Below are 25,836 nucleotides of genomic sequence, written 5' to 3' on the forward strand. Positions count from 1 at the left end.
GCATTTCAACAAAATCTTATCCTTTTTACCACGGTTCCTTGTCACAAAATCTTTGTGTTCCGCTCAAATTCAAATCACTCTCAATTGTACATTTGCTAAAAAGAGATTCTGCGAACTGACGTATCGTGTTATTTTAATTTGAAGGTGTTGATTCGAGAGACTTTCGCGTAAGGCCTTCGGCAGGTTTTACGTTTCTATCTTTCTCTCCTTCTCCTTCTTCTTCTGCTTCTCCTTTCCCTTTCTCTTCTTCTTCTTCTTCTTCTTCTTCTACTTCCCCCTTTATTTCTCCTTCTCCTTCATCCTTTTCCTTTTTCTCAAGTTTCTCTTTATATCTTTTCTGTCGCGTTACAAGGCGCTGCAAGGCTATGAGCTTCCCTCAACTTTGAGATTTCCATAAAAAGATCTCTGTATCGCGATTGAACGCTTGTTCGTTTACTTAATGATTTATTCCAGTTCGTCACTAGTAGTCTTAATAATAGAAAGACATGTGGCTCTATAACGTGTTCAAAAGCTATATTTAAAAGTGTCTTTTGTATTCTCTTCTTTACTATGTGTAGCATATTGTTACAGTTTTTTTTAGCCTTCCTAACACTCGCGCCATTTTTCTTCTCTTTCTTCTTTTGGTTTTATTTGGACGAATAATTTATGCAATTACAGCATACGTTCCAAGCGATATTCTTAGAATTCGCTTTTACAATGTCACACGCGAACCTGAAAAATAATCTTACTAATCAATTACGAAGCAAGAAATCAAGAAGTGACTCTCATACTTGAATTACCAAATGAATTACCGGTGACTAACGATTACTTGAGTCGTTGTGTAACATTAGCCAAGGCAACGGCAAATGCTTGTAACGCGCTGAAAGGATATTGAAAATCCAATGTATAGGCGTTTCCATCTATCCTTCCAAATTGCATGACCTAGTGTAATATCGAGGAAAATGTGTTATTTGATCACGTGACACAGAACATTCAAATTTACTATTTCTATACCTGTCGCCCTTTGTATTCTATTTGAAAGTTTTTAGCGCTTTCCTGTGTTACTCTGCCACCAAAGTCAAGCTGATATACTTGACTGGATTCATTCCACATAGGTGCTTTATTGTGCATCACAAGCTCCCGCCGCACTGCTTCTGATTTGTTACCAGATATCCCTGCTCCTTTCTGCTTTAACTGTATTTCGTAATTGAAAGTAGATCAGTCTTTGTGTAATCGATCGATTGCTTATTTAATAAACAATACAGCATAATTGAATGACAGTGTAATATATTTCGAATCTCCGAGACGAAATATTTTTATAGAATTTATGGTTGAATTGTAATGTGCAGGTATTAATATCTAGCCTCTTTTTGTTTACCTTTTGTCGTAACTGTGCTTTTTGAAACGTTTCGAGATCTCTGTAATTCGTTGACGAATCGTCTTGTAAAAGTCCTTCCTCGTCTGAACTCTCGCCTCGACTTTTTCGTGCTTTTCTACTTAACAAAGGACTCGATAAAAGTCTTCTTCTAATTGGCGAAGCAGATGCTGGTCTTTTACCTTTCTTCGAAGGCGCTGGACTACTGGGCGAACTTCTGGGTAATCTAAGGAAAATGTTACTTGTCGGTGGAAGGTTGCTTTTTTTATCGAATAAATGATACAAATCTTATAATGTAATTTGCCTGGTGGATGGACGAGGTGACGGTGGTGGCAAAGAATGACTTTCATCGAAATCTCGAAGTCGAGCTGCAAGACCGTCTAAGGATGATGCCAATGAACCACTTGGACTGGATACTCTGGAATATTAGCACGCGTTATTAATGTGAAAACTTCAGTTTGCATGCATTCTAAATTCAACAAATTTAAATTAAAACAAATATTGGTAAGATTTTCCGTAAAGAACGAAATCGCCGAATAAAACCAATAGAACCTAACCCCAACCTAACCCCAACCTAACTCCGATCACAGAATAACGAGCCTCGGTAAGTGGTCCTAATATCGGCTCACCTGGCAGGAGAATTACAACTCTTCAACCGTGTAGATTTAACTTGAGCAGAATTAACTATACTGGCGGCTGTAACGTATTCTGTACACTCCCTAGGCATCTCTGTCGCGTCTGGTAATTTCTCCAAAGGTTTGTTACTTTTGTCTTCGACAGTCTCGATATTCGTAGCGCCTACAATCTCTTCAGCGTGTTCAGGCAATTTTGGTGGCAATGATATTTGTTCGTTAGGCGGAAATATGTCACTAGAGTCTAAACTTTTTGATTTGCCACAGTTACGAAGTCTCGGCGATTTTGAAGATTGCTGTCCAATCTCTTGTTGAGTTTTATTCTTTTTCCTCCTCTTGGTTTTTCTCGATACCAAAACCAACCTCTTATTCGGTGCCTCTTTTCTAAGCATTTTTAAGGCGATATCGCAAGGGACCAGTTGCGCGTCCACCATGTCCAAATAACCGACACTGCAACTTCTGACTATAGAGTCGTTGACGCAGAGTGGACCGATACTGACAACCGTCTGAGTTCTGTGAACTCCTCGCGACTGATCGAACGCTTCTGCTTCGCCGCGACACTCTTCGTCGATGAAGCGCATTTCATCGACCCGGTCGGTCGTAGAATTACAAGTATTCGATTGACTTGCGTTTGTTTTACCGCACGATTCTGAGTGAAACTTTGTGGGATCTTTTAATCTCGTAATGCAGCATGAACAAGACTGTCCGATACATTGATCGATGTTTTCTGGGAATTGATAAGAACAGGCCGGCGAATGATTGCTCGACAAGTGTATACCATTCTTGCCCAAAGGACCATTATTCGTTCCGTGTTGATTGCTCGAGTTCGCCTGATACGGTGTTTGACTAATGTTTGTCGAACTGCTGACGTTATGGTTATTTTTACCCTGAGTTTCGTTCACGTTGCTCGAACATGCGATATTGTGCAGTCCATTAAGAAATATTGTTTGCGACTGAGGAGGACAGCTGTTGTTTGTGCTCAGACCATTTACGATAACACCTCCCTGAGAATGACTGCTCGATGCTTCTGTATTCGAGGCCTGTCCATTGTGCATTGGCATGGGAATGATAGTCGATGGACAGTTAGACGTTAAAACAGTTTTATCGTCCTGAGAAATCTGATTAAATTTGTTATTCTCGAGCTCCTTCTTCGAGACGAGTCCTGGCTGATCGGCAAGGGCGGTTTTCATCCTCTGAATGTTATTCGAGTAATCGGTACCCGGGTTCGACGTTGCGATTATAGTCTGCGTGGGCGCGACCGCATTTTTCGGAGATTGAAGAGCCGGTACGTCGCAACATCTCGGTGGATTGTGCCTGGGTGGAGTTCGGTAAGTGTTTGTGGACGCAGTTCTCAAGTTCTCGTACAGATTGCCCATTTCTTGTAAGTCCACGTAAGGTAACTCGTTTTCGAAATTGTCAACCCTGGACAAAGCGGTTGGTAAAGACTCGTTGGTCATAAATTGATTGGAAATTTGTGATTTCGGGCGATTGGAATTAAGTCGCGTGTTTCGGGGCGTCATTGGTGCGATCGGAGGAGGCTGCGCTTCGGACGTGTTTCTCGAGGCAGCTTGAAATTCCTGAAACGATTCTTCTTCGTCTTCGGAGAACAAATTCGGGTTGAACGTTGGATCTGGGCCTAACCGAGAAAATCGATCATCGAGTTTTGTCATCAACGAACTTTATTTTTGTTTGTGATCACGGAAATGGTATAGACGTACCTGCAGGCACGTCATCTCGCAGCTCCGTCATCACCAAAGTCATTTGTCGTGGTTGTAGATGGAGCAACGACGTTCGATAAGTAACCTGACCCAAGTTGGCGGGCACCGAATCCGCCAGACCGTGAAACTTGAATTTCGTGCCCCAAATATTGGACGTTACTTCGACCAACCTCGCGTGCTGCAAACAGATACGTCTTGCAACACTGATTGTCACACGACTGATTTTCCAACACCTTGAGGCTCAAAGGGCTCGTTAAACTTTGCTACATCACGCAATTCGTTAATGCTCGAGTTTAAGTGCATTGCACCGTACCAGTGTTGAAATGAGTTAGAAGTACTCGTGTGCGGTGTATGGGGCACCAACACAGGTGTAAAACGTGTTAAGAGGTGTCACAAATAACAGTGAAGCTACGTTGATTACAATATCCTAACCTCAATATGGATAACTGGTATTACACATCAACTGACAAGGACTAGTGTTAACAAAAAAAAAAAAAAAAAAAGGTATAAAGACTCGTTTGCGTTTTATCTCGCAATTATCTTGCGTATCTTTTAGACTCGTATGCCGCGCCGCGCTGTATTGTGCTGTGCACTCCTAAATCGTTCCATTTTCACAAAGATCATCGACCATGATTCGTCGTCGTGAAACGCGAAATTCCAAGAAATATTGGAACTATACTTTACCTCGGGTAAGGTATCCACGTAGGTAAGATCGTCGGTTTCTTCGTTCGATTTTTCTTCTTTTTTTCTCCTGCTTTTCCTTTTGTTCCTGGGTGATCCACACAGGTCGGCCGTGTCTTTCTCTGTATCGGAACCATCGCTAAACGATGGACACTGTGACGTGTCTTCCACGACTTGAAGAGTATCTTGGTTTTGTGGATCGAATATCACGAATTCTGGCCTGATTTTGCTTGTCCTTCTGCCCTTTAGAAGAGGCACTAGACCACCTAGATACTCCAAATATAGCGTATAACATGGTACCGGTTCCACGGCGTGTCTGAGCATGGTGCAATGTAATCTTCCACCCCCTGGAGGTGGACGTGACACGAAACGTCTTAATTCCTTTGGTTCTGGCACGGAACATCTGCAAATGCATATTATTAGACTGTTTTATTTATGTTTTATTAACTGCGTAAAGCTGTTGTCTTTCAATTACGACTATTAAAATATATAAAACGACTGTTATGTATGAACTATTACGTATGACTGTGTATCTATATGTATAGTTGTTGTAAGTATTAACAGCTTCGAAGGGAAATATAATTATATGATGTGAATTATTCTTTACTTTTTTAGTAACCTTTGTTTATAAAATAATATATTATGAAATAAAATATTTCATTAGAAATAGAACAAGGCTCTATAAAAATTAAATTTGTTAAGATCAAAGTTGGACACGTTCATGTTTCATCGAGGTTAAATTACAATTTGCACTATTTAAAATTTGACGATGAACACATTTAGTCTGGATGATATCGTAAAACTGCCGTTTATTGCCGTTTATTGTTGTTTCTCGACACGAGGAACAATATATACGTGTAAACATTCTAAAAAGTATTCTTTCATATGATCAGTTTACATTTTACAGAGATGGAATAGCGTTTTACCTTATTGTGCTGGCGAAGAGAGCAGCCACTGATGCTCTTAATCTCGGTGGCAATGGAAGTTGCTGAACATTCGATTCCCTTGTCAAAGACGCTCTTACAGCTAAACGAGACAGCAATTGCAGAGAACCTACTCGTCTGTAGAACGTGTGCATCGTATATCAAACACTCGAGTATGAGAGACAATTAGCTAGAATAATAGTGCTCTTCTGTGAAAAGAAATGGAGTATTACCTTGACACCCATGCTGCGTGAACGCGTGCCCCGGTCGCAACGAAAAGTCTTCTATCGTTATGACCCCATGTGAGCGCCGATACTGCACACTATGATATAAATATGAAACAGACGAGTAGAAATAACGCGTATACCATCGTAATGTCTCGGTTAGATAAGCGCGGCTGCCGTTCTGAAAAGATACGTACCTGCGTGTATGGTATCGCAGCGGTGTACACAAGGGTACCGGCCACTGAATAAAACTTTAAGAGATTCGTGTATTCGTGCGGGCTATTCTGACCGTTATCCGTATCCTTCGTTCCCGCGATTGCCAACAATTTTCTAGAATTGCTCCATTCCGCGTGCAAGGGAGCTTTCAGCTTTGTACGTATCGTGATAGGCGAGACGTCGTCGAATGAACGCAGCATAACGATGCTCCCGTCAGCCAGGCAAACCGCCAGAACGTAATTTCGATCGTCTATAAACATAGTAATTTGCGCTTCATATTTTTACTCTGCGTTATAAGATATAGTCACAGATGCGACTCGGTAATAATTTTAAGCTATAAGAGTTAAACTTTATTAACAGAGCGCTTCGATACGGTATATGAAATTTGTGAATTGATTAATTCTAAATATAATATGCACTATACAATATGCGCAACTCTATTTCTTTGAACTCAACAACGAACAAACGACTTTCGAAGTTTATCGATTATCATTTTTCGTACAAGTAATCTTATTACTTAACTCTTAAGTGAAACTCTTAAGTTTCAGTTCAGATAAATGAATTCAATCGTTTAATTATTCGGAAGATCGTTTAATTAGGGACCTAATTATTACAATTTCGTTCTAATAAATTGCGGCCCAAGCAGAAGTGAAATTTTACATTATTAAGATTTATAAAATAGATTAATTCCTCTCATCAAAATCTATAGTGTTTTTTTTTTAATTGATAGTGAAAGTGCGAGGTTGTCAACGTTCTTTTCCTCATTAAAAGAAAAATCTTTATGTACGTTATGTATATAAAAATTAAAACTACGCATATAATATAAAAGTGTTTGTACGTATGTATAATACATACCATAATATAATACATATAAGTGTATATAACTCGTTAGAATGCAACAATTCGCACATATTAAGCTGATAAAATATACCGATTCTAATAGTTGAAACACATTATTTTATAGGCTACACCGCGCCGTCGTACCTTTATGAGGTCTATCATTCGTTAAATCGTCATCTCCTTCTTCCATCGTAAACTTCTCGGCACTCCAAGCCATCGAGGTGACACCCGCTGCCAATTGTACTTCGGACACCATTGCTCCGTGCACGTCCATTACTATTAATTGTCCAGCCGTTGTTCCGAAATATACCTATGAATATCAACATCAATATGGTATGGGTTAAAAAGAGAATCTAATTTGTGTAATAATTTTATCCACTGACAAACTGGATGGAAACTATTTAGCCATTCGGCTTTGTCGATATTTGATCGCCTCAACTTAAATATTGGTGATGATTGGTAACACGGTCTGAACTTTTATCATCATTAAGAAAGCTTTTTTCACATTTCTAGTTTACACTGATTTCGAGAAAAAATTACACAATATATGCGTAATGTGATAATTGCACAAATTTTACAAATTATGCGGAGGTGGAAATGTTTCAATTCCTCGAAAAGGAGATCTTAGACGTGCCGTACAGAAGGACAACGCGAGTGACAGAGAAAGCGGCACTGAGAATGGAAGCATTTGGCAAACATTAATGCTCACGACTTAAAGCCGAGACCTTTAAATCAAAAGACAACATTTTTTATTTTCGATTTGTGATCAATCAAGTTTTTACCAACATGTTTGTTACATTCTTCTAATTAAAATGACACCAAACACGATTTAATTCGGAGCATATTTACGCACTTAATAAATGATAATTTAAATGCATATCAGTAAGTAAATATAATTCAAATTATATCACGTTTTGGTCTCATTTTAACCTGAAAGATCGTACAAATGCGTTACTAAAAGTTCAAAAGTAAAAAAATTATACTTTTTGAATTGGTACTTGGATACATTGTTTCAGACATATATAACATTGAATCGTGTTACACTGCTCGATCGCAGCGGGCCGTCGTGCTTCTCGATGCGTCAAAGGAACCTTCCCCCCATAGTAAAACGACGAATGTGCAATTGTAAATGCAGATCTTTTTGTGCAATTATCGAACTTTTCTTGTATTTTTTTTTTTTTAATTGTATTAGTCCCTCAGCAGGGTCACCCTGATGATTTTAAATGAGTCTGAATTCTATAAACAACATATGTACATGTTAGGGGCAATGCACCTTCGTGATATAATATAATGGTGGATATAGTCTGCCGCTATTTAGCCTTACCACAATTTATGATTGGGGCGTGGGCTTAATAAGAACCTCGGCAGGGTGCTTCAGCGAATGTTTGGAAAGTGGATAGCCGGCGACACCAAGTCGCGTATGAAATGTCAATGATATGACATATTATCATATTATCATATTATCAAACCATTGACATGGATTTAGGGCATGCGTGAAATAGTTTAGCGATGGCAAGTGACGTAACGTTCCATTGTCAATGAATAGTAACTTTGTCTAAAGTACTAAAAGATCTTCTTCTATAAGCGGACTGTGACTGTAACACTGTGAGAGACCACACAGCACTTACCCTAGAATCTCGAAAGAGTAAAGAGTCTTTCCTACAAAAAGTTCTAACATACATAATAATGTAATCCTTTATTTACCTGTTGATCGTCAGGCGTCCAAATACCACAGGTGATGGTAGCTTTATCGTTCAACATTGATGACCAATACCTTTGACCAGCAACGCTGCCAACCAACACGAAACCATCCTGTAGGAGAAGAGCTTTATTCGTTTTCTATCTTAAATTAAATGTTGAAAGAAAAACAGGAAAGAATAATGTACCGCAATTGTGATTATTCTTTCTCGTCAAAAGCATTTTATAATATTTTGATAAAAATATTACAAGATATTATGAGATATAATGAGATTGTTTCGCAAGAAGAAGAAATATGGAGAAATATTGCAATAGCTAAAACTAATTATTGTAAAACAAACCTTGAAGAACTGTTTATAGATCTTATAATTCATGGCAGTTACTTATTATAGAATTTTAGAAGTAAGATCAGAAGTAAACGAAATTGATATTTTCTATTGATAGTCTTTTCTAACTTTAATTCGAATGTTCCAACGAGTGTTTCACATGAACAATCATTTTTCAAAAGCTAGTAACTTAATTACAAGGAAAAGGAGCAGAATATGTCAGTCAACAATTCATAAGTATGTATGTAAGTAAGTCAATTCATAAGAGCTAAACCTTAAGCCTTCTACTTTTAACCTTCGAAGGCCGAAGCTTTGTACTTTATACGATGTTTGTCTTCAAAACGCACACTCAGCTTTTAAAGTTGATCCTTGAAGCTTCGAAAACTCGAGTTCTATACAACGTTAATTCACAGCATTTACATCGAATCTCCTATTACTTTGTGATTTCAAAGTACCGGATATGCAATACGTTGGTTTTATTATTTATATGAATGAAAGTTACGAATCAGATCAGATTCAGTTATCGTATGAATTTCGAGTCCTTTGTTTCATGTCTAAGGAAAGTTTTCCATGCATCTTTTAACTTTCTTTCGACAAAAGGTTCAACAATGGACATTTCATAAAACGAATTACCCTGTAGCATATAAGAGCCATTCGTCCGTCGTGAGACCATGAGAAATGAGTAACTGGGGTGCTTCTATCGTTGATCAGTTCTATGCTCCATCTTCCCTCGTACTTGATCCACACGAAGATCACGCCGGAACTATCACACGAGGCTAACTTTTGATATGGCTCGTTCCATTTCACTAGTATTACCTGCAACACAAAGTTCATTAATGTACATGTATAATAATAAACAACATTTCGTTAAAGTCATCTGTCACCTAAACATCGACGGTAATGAATCGTATTATTCACTCTCTTTTGTATTTTTTCCTTTCTTAGTCCTTTCTTTTCTATCGAGTTAGCAAAGTTTTGCTCTCGGCGATTCGGTATTCCAAAAGTGAAAATCTTTAATCCGAACCAAGTTCTGGGTCAGTTCGTTCTACATAGCCTGAAAACACCAAGGCCTCGTCATTCATAGTGTAATTTGCCTTGAGCGACTGGTTTTACTCACTATCAATCACCGTTTGTAGCAAGCGTGAAATCGCCGCGGCATAGGCAAATTAAGATCAAGCCTTCAAATATAAACTCTCAAAATTAAAATTCTATTTTAATAGGCAATATTAGTACTATGATCGCCGAAAAATTTTATTTTAATATCGCCTATTACAGGAGAAACAAGTGAAAAGGTTTAAGAATTTCAAAACTTTTAATTTTTTGCTTTTCTATTCTACAAAGCGTATATCTAACGAACCTTTTGTCTCGTCTTAAAAGTAGCTTACAAACAATGAACAATCGTTCTTTATTTCGTTTTGTTATTTCTATTTGTTTCTTCGTTAGAGGGGTGTATTACATTCGTAAGATGAAAGATAATCCGAATGTCGGGATCAGTGTCTCGCGAAAAGATTTCAACTGCAGTCAAGATTTCAATTCGGTCTCTGCATTTTTCGCCACTGAAGTAAAAAATCATTGGACGGAAACGCGAGGTTTGCTTTCTCAACCTTCTTTTCTTCTCCTTATTGCGACGTCTAATTTCAAGCCCTGCGACAGCCAAACCGCTGTGTTCTCACCTAATTGTACTTCCACCAACAGCTCATAGATTCGCACTACCATTCTCAATATTCTCACGAGCGTGGGCTCCGAGTTACAGTGGACAATCCTGTATAATTAGTATTTTAATAATCTATTAAAAAGTGGTGTCAAAGTCGGTTATCAGTTTGCGACGAGCCCTCGAGTTTGCGACGCAAACGCAATTTCTTTGATACCTTCGAAATTCGAAGTGAGTAATGTATACATACGTATACATATGTATATTAGACATTTTTATATCGGAATATAAAAAGCAGCGGTCGAACGAGTTACTCAGGCATTCGTTCAATACCATGAACTTTGCTTAGATATATGTTGCATAATCCTTTGTGGACACTCCGCGAGTAGTTAAATATGTCCTCTGCATCTTGTTTTCTTTTTCGTCGGGTATGTCGCATTCCCCCGATTGTGTGATTACCACCTATTCCCTTCAATTTTTCCTAAGAAATTAGTTAACTAGGCATGCGTCGTATCGTCAATTAACACTCGTCGCGTCCCTCGATGAAAAGAGGAAGAAAAGGAACGAAAGTGCATAAATCCGTGGTACCATTCCATGATCTTTTCTCAATCTTCACCAGCATTCTGTTTGTGTCGCATGCTAGACATAATGCAACTCTGGATCTTTTCTACCTCTCCTTCTTTGTTTTTTCATTCTTTTGTCATCTCGCAAGCTGAAGATGTCTGCTGTATAACGCTCGAAACGTCTAATGCATTGCAGTAAAAACTGCGGCAATCTGAGGCGGCGGTATTTAATATTTCTCAGCCAAGCATGTTTCGTTAAATCAATGATGTTCCTTTTCACACAGTCAGTCTTTTTCAATGTCAAGGTAAACGTATGCGCCACATATTTGGAAGGAGAAGATCTCTCTACTCTTTTTGGCTTGATTTCCATATTGCGTGATATATTTTCTGTCCCGGCGTTCACGTCTCAGCAGGTCCAAATATGACCTCGCGTCGCAGCCTGACGCGACGCCAGGCACGCCACACCATGTCAAGTTCCGAGTGTCCAGATTTATAAGATTTATTCACGATCGGCACATGCCAGTGATCCAATTATCGTGCTGCGTCACTTCGCTTTTTCAAATAAATTAAAATAAATATAAATAGTTTGAAAGTGGAACGATCTGTCTGCTAGATCTGCAGTCAACAGTAGTCGAACGAAAAAAATTAAATGATTAGGACGTCCTGCGTAAGTACGTATTTCGCGTCATGTGTACATTTCGTGTCATGGGCATAATCCATTCACCCATGTTTGAACTTTGGACGCTCCTCGTAATTAATTACTTCAGAACGGCGTATTCTTTTGATAGAATTCGTTAACCGAGTTCCTTGCATCCAATGCTTACCAATGTTCGTTTAACATTCCGCCTAGTCGTCCCTTTATTACAAAAGTTGAAGTTGACGATTTTACGACAAGATCCCATCAGAAAGTTAACAAATACCTATTTTTACCTCTGTGGTTAAGCATTTTTATGGCAAAAATCGACTATATACATTAAATATTCTAATTGAACAATTCGTATTTTGCTGACTAATCTTACTGATTTAACTAATTTTTAAATATTTATTTAAATAACATGCACATAGTATATGCTTAACTAAAATTATTAGGGGGTAATAATTATTATTTCCTCCATACGATTAATTCGGTTTGCAAAAGTCGTATGAAAAAAGGAAAGGAAGATAGAAAATAAAGAAAATTGCAATTTAACGATTGCAAAGTAGCTGTGAAATTAGAAATAAGAGAATGTGAAAATTGCAAGCTGTGATTAATGAGCTATGATGGTAAAACTAGCACGTATAATCGTGGTATTGATTCGTAAAGGTTCGAACCGTAGTTGGCACGGCCTAGAACAGAAATAACTGACAATACATGCATGTGCCTGTGAGTGTCCGCTTATACATGAAACTATCTGCAGAATAATATGATTCTGTTGCACGATTGCTTTCTTCGGCCTGGTTAGCTAAAATTCGATTCTCTTCCTATCGATCACCGCCTGGGGTTCGTTTGTCCAGAAGTCTAGATGTCTAGATAGATTTAGGTTTTGACGTTGCGCGCGATGTTTACTTACATTTTACATTCCTCGAGAAATTTATCGAAATAATTACGTGTCCTATCGCATTTCTTCTTTTTTATTGTACAATAAGATTGTGTAGTCCAATCCTGGTGGGCAACAGCTCAGTAGAAACGGTTTCTGTTTGTGTTACGAATGAACGACGGATGTCTCGACGGAATGTCAAATGTGGAAATAAGTAATCCGTCAAATACCGCTTAAAATTGCTGTGTCAAATTAGCTTAGATTGCCGGTGGATTCCTCCGGGTTTACGGCTCGATCATATTGACAAGACACACGGCGAAAGATACAGGTGGGTTTCTTGTTTCTTCGTTCGTTTGCTCGATATAATAGAATTTATTGTGAAAACGATTTTAAAGCGTATTATGCACTGGCATAGAACCCATAGTTGTCCACCAAAGTTTTGCGAAATCGAAACGGAATTTCTATTGAGCAACAGGTGAAAACAATAAGGTGGTTATGTAGGTAAAGGAGTTATTAACATTAGCGATACTTTTTATGTACTATTAGATTTATTATTATTTGCTTTCCACTTTCCAAACGTTTATAATATTCATAACGTATCGCATATGTTTCATAAGTAGATCGATTAATTGTGTGTAATTATAAGCGAATAGATGAGTCAAATATTTAAACCTGTTTAAACTTGTTTTGGAGTTATCAAAAAAGGAATGATCAGTTAATAATAGAGGTAAATATACATAATAAATAAAATCAATAAATGGTATTATATCGTCTGGTCCTGTAGTTTTCATTAATAAATTACGAGCATATACACAATGCCATTCTGTACACTTGTAAAACAGAGCGAGGAAACTGAAATTAACGTGTTCAATAAATATGTACAAAGTAAAAATCACAATATGTACATATCGTTACTTACTACATACGTAGGTACATATATTAAAATAACGCCACAAATCAATAAAGTTGGCCATGTGCATACAGAAAATAAATATAACTCTATGTATTTAATATTTTATTATTTACATTTAATATTTCTTTTATTCTGAAACATAATTTCAAAGGGAATAATCTTTTAAGAATGGGTCAAATAGAAATAGTAAATAGAACATAACAAGTAATTATCATCTTCTGGGCTTAAAATATACATTCTTCAAGACATTATCTCAAGTACTTTTTCACAATAATATATCGTTTGATCTTCCAAAAATTTTTAATTTCAATTATAATATTTTTACAGATACATACGTACTATGTATAGGTAAATGCAAACTGTTCAAAGTATATAAACTCGAGCAAATCATTGAAATTTAACGTATGAACATATATACTCGCGTGCGTATACATAATTAGGTAGCCGTTATTTGCGATTGTTGAACTGACCAATCGAGCGGCGAACTAGGTAATGACGTTAGATGATACACACTGACATGGAGTCAATACACAGGAACAATGAAAGAAGGCCATTTCGATTTTAATCAAGACGCTTGAAATTGGAATATCTTTGAAGACAGGATTGAGAACCACTATCCTGAAACAGCACTGCGTGCCAGATCGATACCACGTTGGCTACCCTTAAACTCTGAAATGTAGACCGAAGTGAATGAAAAGGACACGTTCTAGTCCTTTGCTATGATTCACGAAGAGCACAAAACTATGAATAAAATGCTACTGAACGACGCATAATGAAATCTAAAAATATTACAATGAAAATGTAGTAGAGACAATTTTTACCAAGGATATTAAAGTATTAAAGTTAAAAAGGTTTCCTTCCGTAAAAAGTGGTGAACGCTATAATAACCGGGACAATACTGATAAGAACGGTGAGAGATTCGTCGCTTTGGCGCGATGTTCAGTCACCGGGAATCATTGTCAGACCAAAACTTCGATTGTCCGTTTCCCGAAGGAGTAAACGTATCAGACAGTCACAGCCGTCTTCCTTTGCATCTGTAAAGCACGGTAAAGACCACGAGACAAGATAAATGGAAGAATAGGGGTGCGTATGTGCTTATCTTTAATACTCCCTCCAGGTGTGTATGTACATATGTACATATATAATTCTAAGTAGGTTCTCGAGTATCTACGAAAATAAAGACGCGATCAAAAAATATGATTTCACGACGAAAAGATGATTAAATGTTATATGGATGGTGAAATATGTTCTAATAACATGTAAAAATGGGACAAGAAATGGATGCGTGGAAAGTGAAAATCCAGTGGATTGCACGTTGGCAATATTGATACATATTGTATGTGACGAGCTGATGGAAGATTTGAAATACATGTGCCGCTGCCGTCGCGTTGCAGCGCTGTGAACCTATCGCGAAATATGTATTTCATGTAATTGCACGACATTGAGCTGCGAAACAGTTGCAGTTCGTTAAAACAGCCTACTGAGCCTACGGCTTAATATCGATTTACTGACATCACCTAGCCCAAAATATTCCGTACGAGTCGAAAATATTTTTTATCCAATATTATTTATTGTTTATTGGTATTATTCATGGCTCGCATCCTTCCAATTTCTTTCTCGATTTAACGCGCTCGCGCATCATCTAATCTAATGGGCTGCCATGCAACCGACTGGCTTCCGTATACGCTAGCACAATGTTCTATAGCTCCTCATGGGTTTCGTTCTGTAGCGTCACAAAATGGTTCGCCGATTGAAAATTGTTGGGTACTCGTATCACGACTGTACCTGTCAACGTGTTCTACCAGTGACTTAGTGTATTGAGAGGCCGTGGTTGAAACATAAAATCGAACCTCCTTTGGCTGCAAAGTACCGATACGTTGGTTCATATAGTAATAGATTAATAGGAAGAAATTGTATGAAAACACAGAAGGACTACATTACCGTCGATAAAACCCATACAGCAATATATGTATATGCTGTATAGAACATAAATACGGCGTTTTTATCGCTGACTCGTTATCATTCTCTATTTTGTTCCGTATGTTCTGGTTCTGTTTCATTCTACATAAACGTGAAATAATCGGAATTGCACGGCATGTTTCGGACAAGACATATTCGTATTAGGCCGCTCTAGGATGGCTACATTCTCATATACACCTCATGAACAATATCCTTATATATACAAACACGAAGCGTATAGCACGATTAAAAACAAAACTCGGATACGTCGGCTAGAGTAATAGGAGATTCGTTGGTAGCTGTTATATTCACGCGCAGTTTGAATTATTCGAGGACTATTCCATCTTTGTTCTTTTATTTTCTTGGCAATATATCGTTCCAATTTTCCAAAATATGTATGCCCATATTTAACACGTACAATTTAATCAATAATTTACTTATTTTAACTGTTCATATAAACAATAAGCTGGGCCAAATGTACCTATTTCAAGATCTATACTTTTCATGGATCTATACCTCAGACTACCCATACCTTCCACTATACATATAAATGTTCGTTGTTACGCTCGTCGTGACTTTTTATATGGTTTCGATAATATGATTGACAGACATACACGACGATGTGTAGTATACCGGGTACATCAACGTAGTTAACTTACTGATCATCTCAGTTACTTTTGTTAGCGGTTGTTAGTGGACTGATTAAAAATATTTTGAACATATTAAACATCTTAAAACATCATAGCTAGTAGGATTTCTTGCGTTGTTGACGTTTATCACCTTTAAGACTAACTTGGAAAGACTTGATTTTTTTTATTCTATTACGCTGCGTTTTCACTCTTGATTATACCAAAAACGTATATAAAATACAACGTATATTAGTTAGAGAAAATTGTTTCGTTATGCGCTATAAACAAGAAACTATTGTATCAAGTTTCAGTTGAGGAGCCTCTGTTATAACAATGAGAATCAATAGTAATTAAGCAGAATTAACTGCGGAAAGTCTTCGAACGTGAGCCGAGCTAAGTTTGATTCTTGGACAGGGAAGCACTTGCGACCTTGACTCGGAAACATTCTAAAATCAATATTCTCACAGGCTGACATCGTTTCCACAGAGATCGTAAGAATATGCCAGGAATTAAAAAGGTCAACGCTTTTTATTAACCGCTTGAGTAGCTCGGAAACGGGGTACAGAGAAAATGAAATTACACTTTGTTGTGAACATCGCACTTTCATTGTGTTCACTACGATTGCGTGGATCAGAAAAAAGAGAGAGGGGAAAAATAAAATGTATATACGCGAGCGAGACGAAACAAAACTTACCTCGCTACGGTGGCCTCGAAGGTTGTAATTTGCCCTTAGCGGAAGTTCTGTGGCTCTCGTTCGACAATGGGATGTAGTAAAAGTCACTCCCACCAGACCACGAGCATTACCAGTGGCCAGCCATCCTTCCTGGTAGTAATTTGTACGGTCCAGTTTCCATCCGTCGTCCTGGTAAATACAAGAGAAACCGCCATTATTGCCGTTTACTTCGTGTTTATCGGAAGATCTAAATCATAGATATAGATCTAATTTATAATTTTTAAACACCGTTAACACACTATTGGACTAATACACTTATCATTAATAAATTAATATGTATGTTTTATATCGAATAAATCCTTTGAAGGATATATTACACTTTTAATCGCATATAGCAGGTTTTGATGGTTTCTTAATATTTGTTACTCTGCGTTGATATTTCTGAAAACATCATAGAAGTAGAGTGCACGTTGGTAATGTAATTCAATATTTTGAAACGGTCGTCCAAGAAACTGAAAACGTTAAACTAGTGGATTAAATTATTAAATGAAACAAGTTTTTATTTCAAACTTCTGATTCAACATACGATCCACACGATCGTGTACATACATAACCTATTTTGTACATACGTGTACATGATGTACATTCTGTACAATGCGTACACTACGAAGCGTACGAAGAGAAGATTCGAGCGAGCATCGATTTTCACACCTACCGGTATCGGAATTAGGAGTTGTAAAGTGTTTTAAGCGATATGTCGCTGCATTATGTATTCCAAGCAGTTCTAACATAGACACTATTTAATGGCCATTATCGCGCGACGAGGTTATAACAAGAAATTAATGTTGGATGAAAGTAAATTCACAAGAAACATCATCTTTCTGGTGTAGGAAAATGGACGGAATGTTAAAACATGTAGTGATGCATGCACCGACAACTCTAGGTTTCATGAGATCGTAATTTGTGGTGTTGTCGTATCAACACGTGTTGAAACACGTGTTCCCAAATGTCTGATTATTTTCCGACTCCAGTATTATTACCTACCACAACGATAGGAGGTATGTTGATTATAAAAAATGCAAAATTAAAGACAAAAACTAATGAATAAAAAGATGGTCAATTGAGAGAAATAGATTTTCTAATTCCGCCTTATTAAAAGAACTAAAAACGAACGAATAGAGTGATTACAGAAATATTTATATATGAATGGTTCTACTTTTCAGCATCTATTAATCTATTGGACAAAGTTCGCCCAAGAATTGAAACACAAAATACAATGACGAGAGTTTACTATAAATTACATTCGGTATTGGTACCACCCTCTATAGCAGTGTCCATGGTACAGATTCGCGCGCCTGCCTCTCCTTCTACCCGTTGTATTGCGCAACGCGTCCATTTGTAATCCGCATCAAAGAGACCGCACGATGCTATGAAGTGAACCATGAGAGGCTCACGTTTCCATAGTCTAAAAATCCATCGTAGTCTAAAAGTCTAAAAGCATAAAAGATGTATGCATCGCAACATGTTTCAACGTGTGTATAGGGGCTTTTATGAATTCATTATGCAAATTCAAACAAGCACGTACTGATCCACGCGTATATATTTATGTATATAAATGAATAATTTGAAATCAACATATGTCATGCAATAAATTGAATTTATAAATACCACAAGATTCGAACTTTGGAATTAATTTACATACTTGCTGTAATACAAAATTTTCTTTCAAAATATATCTTTTGTTTTATAACATGGATTAGTCATTTTTAGTTAAGAGTATCGTAATTCATAAATTACGACATATCGCATCTATACTAAGCATTGTATTAGGTCATCCCGTAAGTTCGTGCTGTTTTTCGAGCGGTTATATTACTTAGGTATATATGACATTAATTACGTAAACATTTCTACTAATTATCAAGTGTCTACATTGTAATTTGTATCGAAATTTTATTCGAATAGAGAGTTTATTTTCTTAAGCTGAACGCGAAATTATTTTTTACTTCTGCTTAACAAAGGCATAGAATCTCAAATCAACAGTGTAACGATAATTAAAGAGAATAAAAGAGGAAAGAGGGAACTCGACATACGTGTCGTAAAATAGGAGCATGAAATTCTGGTATACATTTTACGGACCGTTAAAAAATACTATTAAACAAGCACACGTTCAAGTTTATATGTATCTTACCCCATTCGCAGTTTCTAATAATAATATAGAACGTAGTTTATCATGTCATATAACAGTACATGATATGTATGTATGTACGTATGTACGTACGTATGTATATCATTGCCTTTTATTATTATCAAGGCAACCGTATAAGCAAAGTTTAGCTCTTAATCAATGAAACGTCAACAAATTCGTTCATGATATCATCTATTTGATAATGATGATAATAGTAATCGAACAGTTCAATTCGGGCAAAAACACTTACAAGATACTCTTTCTACTGTTTCGTGTCTGAATAGATATTATACAATAAAAACAAAAATATACGATTTAAATTAATATGCGGCTTATGCTTTGTTACTGACAATTAAAGTAAAATAAATAGATATCGACATAAGCACATAACCGCGTATTTGCATCGCTAAATTTTCTATCCAATTCGTATCAGGCTCTAGTTCGTTATTCAATAACAATGGCCATGTTCTTCACTGGCTTTCATTCATTGGCGTTCGCATTCCTTAAACTGAAACGGGAATAATAATCTTCACGATCGATCAGCAAGCCAGAAAAATTTGCGTTCGGCCAGCTCTCGGCACTCCTCTCGATATTGGATGGATTTACACTCACGCCACCACCGTATTGCGTGAACTCGCACACAGCTCTACATTCTACGTGTCTACTAACACAATCTACTTACTATAGCTTGGTATGTATTACTATTCGTTGGCACGTAACTCTTCCGCTTAAGCGCGGCTGCGTTAGGTGACGGGGTATTCAATGTTACAAGGGTTTCACCCTCGGACCTGTCATTATGTACATGTAATTACTCCAACCAGCGCGAATCCTTACAAAAAATAAGAAGAAAATAAGGGCCGTCGCGTCGTCGAGACAGATTTCAACCAACTATAACCATTCAGACCGTTCACTAGCCGGACAAAGAATCGCTCCAACTTTTAAACACCATTTTCCAACACCGAATTGCTAATTTTTTATTATATGCTCCAAGATTAGGAACCTGGCAAAACATTAACATCTCTTTTCTTTTCCACACGTCTTTCATCTCTTTTTATTACTCTTATTGACATACGACGAATTTAATCAATTATTCTTTAAAGTAATTATGCAGTTAAATGCTAGCCGACCGCCTGACAACGGCCGAATTAGTACCACTACCAATCCAATCCAGTTTAAAAACTATATTTTTGCGTATAGCTCGAATACTAAGACCGACTGTCGGTTATATCGATAGGAAGAAGTTGTTCGGTATGTTGAGCTTCATAACGTATTTCAAGATCATCAAATTCAGAGAATACGTGACACATCAACAGGTTGGCCACATTCCATAACTAATTAAAGCTAATGAATTTAATTAATTAGTTAATTATAATAAACGATATTAAAACTTATGTTTCCTTGATAAACAATTGATTAAAAATCAATTAATAATCAAATTAGTATTTACAAGTAATTTAATCTAGTTGGATGATTCTATCCTGACTGTTCTGATATTTAACTAACCAATCGATTAACAATCAACTACCTAACGAACTTAATTATTACATTCGTAATTATTAAACTTTGATAATATCTTTCCGGAAGTCTTTCTCTCATTTTCGCTGTCTTTATTCCTATGTTTTGCGTACCATCATCACTGCGATTATAACAATCAAATAGTCGCTTCAATATTCTCGATTTCCTATCGTTATCACAAGTATACTCGAATAAAACCATACAAAATTCTCCACGTCCCTTAATATTTTTCTACCTGCGAAGAAACTTATCAGTCTTCTATCAACCCACAATGAAAACCGCATCCGATATACGATATCCTTTTAATCGATAGGATAAACTAGATCCGAGTAACTCACAATAATTTACAAAGTACATATGTATCTAATTAGGGGGCGATCAACACTCTTCAAATGAAACACGATTGCGCTTTCTATTCCATTCATAATCTTCAGCATTTCTTCGCTATCATGAAGTTGTGAACCTTTTTGTCGAAAAGAACATTTTGTTGTGGAAATGACAATTTGTTCGCGCAGAAAGCAGCAATTTTGGGGGAAAAGGAATCAGGCTGGCTTAAGGCTTAAGACGAAGAGCAATAGAACCACATGTCTCAATGGATTTCCAAAAGGAATTGAGTCAATAAATTTTCGATAGTGTTAAGAACGACTCGTGGTTTCATATTCGCGTTACATTAATTGTAAATGCAAGAGCAAGTATGCAAGTTCTGTGTTACTTCTATCGAAGAACGAAACTATCGAAAACGGAAAAGATCGAATGGTTTATTTAAACGATTTTTTGATCTGACCCGATGAAATCCCTCCGGCAAGTAGAGTACACTTTTACACTCACTATATATTTTCCGTCGCTTTCCATACATTGGAAATTCATCGGTAACTGCATGACAGTGACAGCGTATTCTTTAGTTTGGTTGAAGGGCAGCCCATGGTGGACTGATAAAATGACACTTAACCTATACATATAAACTATAAGCAAAAAATAAGAATTACATTTGGCTTGAGCGTTATTTTATCCGATTGCCGCGCTGTTGCGCTGCTCCAAGGGGCATACTCTACAACGGACGCACAATTATTGGCAGAATTCACTGCAGTGGTACCAAAAGCTTTTTGCAAAAATTTCGGAAACTAAGGCCGAGCGATGGTTATACGTATAGGGAAAAGTTGTTCAGAATCATGCTCCTGACAATATATTCGAAAATCATTGAAATCGGCGAGGTATATGAACTCAATAATTACCTATGTTTTGTTTAATGTTGAAATTATTAACTTAATCAACTTAATCAATTAAAAAACAACGATGTCGATACATGTACCGAGTTCGTCATCAAAGAATGAATTAATTAAATGAAGACACAAATTAGGTCTGTATTATAAGAATAACACACGAGATTTAATTACCGATCCGTTTCTGGAGGCAAACGCAGTAGAAACAGTAGTTGACAAGTAGACATTGTAGAAACAAAACAGAGATCGTTGGAAGACGATTACAGCGATAGGAGATCTAGCATAAAGATCTATAGCGGCCGTCACCCGGTCGTAGGCCGCTTGATACATATATGTTCCAACTTCATTACACAAGCGCATCTTCCGCTCGATACATATATCGATCTCGCACTGAACGTGTTAAGAAATGTCTTTCGACGATTATAGTTTTTTTTTTATATCTGATTTAACCGCTACAAATAATTAATTACAGAGGGTGTCCTTGCAGTTGTGAGGAGTGACTTTTCTAAAAAAATAAGTCGAAAATTCAGTACAGAAACTGTATCTTTACCGTAATTTTTTTCCATGGATTCCATCGAAGCTAATATTTGTATAAAAAGGTAATAATTTAATTAAAGATATTAATTTAATTAATTAGGAAGAAAGTCATACAGGAAAAAACGAATAAAGAGATCCGACTTTCTTTCACTTACTTCCAACATAAGCATTTCACTTTCCATAAATATTGTATTTCTTAAGTTAGAAACGTTTCGTAGTTTGTGATTGATGATTCCATCACGCGTCCTTTCAAAAATTGCTCGTATGTGTCAAATTACGTTTGTGAAAAAGAGAGAAATGGCTGTTTTGTTGAATCGCAGAGAGATCTACTATTCGAGACACGAAGCACAAACTTCATCTTTGCCTGGTCGATTTGATTACATACGAATATACACATGTATGTGTGTTTCGTCACCCCTTCGAACTTCCCGCTCCCTTGACCAACTTAAGCCGTTTCTATGTGACGTACGCGTCTCCGCTCTGTCGCGACGAATTCCAATTTCTTCGACTACGCTGTGATGCCATGTCCCAAAATCCTCGCTGGTATCATTATATAGGATCGTAAAGCAACGAGGTCTCTCTACACTTATACATTCTTTTAAAATCGAAGGAAATATTCTTTCCTACTAACCGGTTGGCGAAAGAGTTAGGCTTCGCACGGAATCTATGACTTTCACTCACTTGTATCATTTGAAAATATTGCATGCAACGTTAATGAATATGTCGATGGCCTTCCGTTGAAAGCTGTATCGGTCCAAATCAACAAAGCAACTCCAATAAAATAGTCAATCGCTCGACGACAAAACCATACTCCTTCGTCATCTAGATTCCTTTTGCCTGTTATACACATACTGATGTATCTTATCATTTTACAAAAATTTCGAAATAATCTTGATCCATTTCATATCTATCGGTCAACAATTTGGCTAAAAGATTGAAACAGGACGCTGAAAACTGCTGCATAACTAGCCAGTTTTATATTGGTAGGTCTAAGATCTTTTATCATTAAAATATATTTTGAGAGAATGCACAAACAAACAAATCAAATAACACGTACATACAAACGGGCGTAAGGTGATTCCTTATGGAAAAATAAGAAGAAAATATAGAAGAACATTTTTTCGTTCGAGATTTAGTTTTTAAGAAAACCGAGTATGAAAATTTATCATAAACCGTTTCTTACATAGAGAATAGTTGTTGAATGTTCCATTTATTATTTCAAGTTTCTATTTACATATAAAGTGCCGAACAGAAGTATTGTCGCACCCCTCGAGAAGGAATAACTTCTTTAGAAACGAACAACGGTGTGACGCGTAAAAAATATTTATTTTGAAAGAATTGTAATTTGCTCGGAATCGCGAGAAAAATAATAAAGGACGCTTTTTACAAACTTTTTTTCTGAACCTTTAATGAAAATTTATTCAATACAATGAAACAATGAAAATTTCATCGAAATTTGTCGATGCAGAAACAATTGGTGGATGCCGATAGATGTAAAGATGTTTAAACATAATAATACAGTTATAGGTCGAAAGTCGTGGAAAACTGCAATTTTCATCATTTTTCATCATTTTTATAGCTCACGGTAACATTAACCGATTGTGATAAAATTTTCGGGATAACTTTCGACATATTTTTAATTTTCATTACAGACTCAGCCAAAAAATTTGACCTCTACTATTTCCTCCACGATTCCGAGCAGTTACAATTCTTTCAAAATTTTTCACGCAGCATTAAATAAACTAATCCTTGTAACTTCTCAAAAAGACATCAAATCGTTTGATCCAATCTTAAAAAAGTTATTTCGTTTTAAAGGGCATGCTAATGCTTACCTATAAGTTATGTTCATCACTATGTGCCAGGCAAATAATTGAAATATACGTTTTTAATCTTGTTCTTCGCAGTCACTCGTAAAAATAAAATATCACTAAGCAATTATTTTTTTAAAACAAAAATTACCGCTGCAAACAATCAAGTATTTTGATCTCTAATTACATATTGTAGTCTTAAGAATAGACTTAGAGATGATGAATTTAAGTATGTATGTATGTACCTGATAAAGATTGGAATTATCTATTATGTAATTATACTTAAATTATCTGTAACGAAGTAATATCATATTTGAATTTAATATATCCTAATATTTTTTTCTGTATAGTCAGTCGTAACTAAGAATCAATTTGTCCGCAATATAAATACCTATTATTATTTAACGTATCTCCTTCTTTTATTTTAATTATTATTCAAATCATCAAAGCGAGTTTCTTGCAAAATTATAATTGTCCAAGAAAATCCATACCACCCTCTTTTCCTAATAAAAGTATAATCATCGAATCACAAGACTTTCATCTTGAAAACACTTTAAAAAGATGCGAGACGGGGTAAATTCGATCTGATGCTCTTGTCGAGGAAGTCGATCGAAAGACGCAACAGCCTAGGAACGAACCGGTACGATAATTTCATGCCGCGTCCAATGTCAGTTAACCGGTTTACACAGAACAAATAATGATAAATTGATTCGTAACTTTCCTACGTAATTTAAATCAAATCCATAATATATCAATTATTATAGTATGAACCTCTTTTACATCATTGTAATGTATCAGGTAATGTATTATTTCCAATTAACACTGAAAAATACACGGAATCGTTGAAAGAATAAGTCACGTACCTCCGGTGACTCGTCCGGCACCTTGCCCATCCAGCTGAGCGACAAGATGTTACAATCGCACTTGGCATTGTTATTCTTTTCAAAGTACAAATGCATTATCGCGTTAACAGTTGCGAAAGTTTATCAAGCCATCGAAGCAGGCATCGATCAATGCAATCGTCACTCAGCTAAGAAATGAAGAACACCTCATGCGAGCTTTTAATACCATTAGTCCATTCTACAGATATCCATTCTCAAGCTCGAGTCGATTGTTGGTCGACAATCGAATTCCAGTCTAAATCCGTCACTCGTTCTCCAGCAAGTACGCGACCAAACTGTCAAGTTTTCCCATATTGATCAGATTATACCAGTCATGTCTATCGGCTCCTTTCCTTCCAACTCTCTTGAAAAATCTCTATAAGGGAAGGACGAGTTTTCATGAAAAATCAAACGAGTGTCCTAGACACGGGCAATATTTTCGTCCGAAATCATCTTATTCGATAACCATTTAGTCTTCCGAGAACTCCGTGGTCCCCATGTTTCAAATGAATCACGCCAGGCTTACACGATTGAGTTTTCGTCCAAAGTCATTTATATCGCATCACGGTCGCCATTTTCCCACTTGCTGTAGGTCCACCACCACGTAGCCTGGCCACGACGACGACGACGACGACGACGACGATGACGACGACGACGACGACGACGATGACGACGACGACGACGACGACGACGACGACGACGACGACGACGATGACGACGACGACGACGACGACGACGACGACGACGACGACGACAACGACAACGACGACGACGACGACGACGACGATCCGATGTAACGCGGCAAGATGCGCGCGAGCAAGCGAACGAGCAATCAAACAACCAGCAAACGAACTTCGTGAACTTTCAACGCGGCCGAACGTCCGACTGAAAGCTCAGTCGAAGCTGCCGCGCACGAGGCATCGCCGCACCGCGTTTTGCAAGCTTATTGATTGCGCGCCGCGCTTCCTTGCCTTTCTGGCCACCTACCGGCCTTTCGCTGTGTTAGATCTGCTGCAAAAGCTTTTGCGCGCTCTCATCACCATTTTACAGCCTCGAAATCATACGAGGTGTTGATAGTCGTTTCGCCCGCAGTTGCACACTGGGGTAACCCTTAGCTATGGCGGCAACATTCTTCTTTCAACATCTAAGCCATCAATTTGTAATATTTAAGCT

The 25,836-nt window shown here is 37.2% G+C and overlaps 1 protein-coding gene across 3 annotated transcripts; it reads right to left on the minus strand.

Moving 5' to 3' along the window:
- Nucleotides 1-427: 427 nt before the first annotated feature.
- Nucleotides 428-25,288, minus strand: LOC117208877 (tubby-related protein 4). Of its 3 annotated transcripts, none has more exons than XM_033450353.1 (16): nucleotides 24,646-25,288; nucleotides 16,539-16,706; nucleotides 9,246-9,428; nucleotides 8,293-8,400; nucleotides 6,733-6,898; nucleotides 5,730-5,998; nucleotides 5,542-5,630; nucleotides 5,312-5,446; nucleotides 4,389-4,788; nucleotides 3,705-3,882; nucleotides 1,984-3,622; nucleotides 1,659-1,772; nucleotides 1,358-1,580; nucleotides 994-1,173; nucleotides 792-921; nucleotides 428-711 (listed from the first exon to the last, which is right to left on the minus strand). In XM_033450353.1, exons 1-15 carry the CDS (start codon nucleotides 24,739-24,741, stop codon nucleotides 805-807), a joined length of 4,065 nt encoding a protein of 1,354 aa, XP_033306244.1. In that variant the 5' UTR covers nucleotides 24,742-25,288; the 3' UTR covers nucleotides 428-711; nucleotides 792-804. The 3 variants fall into 3 exon arrangements, with proteins under 3 accessions (XP_033306244.1, XP_033306245.1, XP_033306246.1); XM_033450354.1 differs by having other exon boundaries at nucleotides 771-921; XM_033450355.1 differs by lacking the exons at nucleotides 428-711; nucleotides 792-921 and having other exon boundaries at nucleotides 1,032-1,173; nucleotides 1,358-1,472; nucleotides 1,537-1,580.
- Nucleotides 25,289-25,836: the final 548 nt, after the last annotated feature.

Source organism: Bombus bifarius, unplaced genomic scaffold, assembly GCF_011952205.1.
Source record: "Bombus bifarius isolate JDL3187 unplaced genomic scaffold, Bbif_JDL3187 scf7180000008163, whole genome shotgun sequence".
Lineage (NCBI taxonomy): Eukaryota > Metazoa > Arthropoda > Insecta > Hymenoptera > Apidae > Bombus > Bombus bifarius.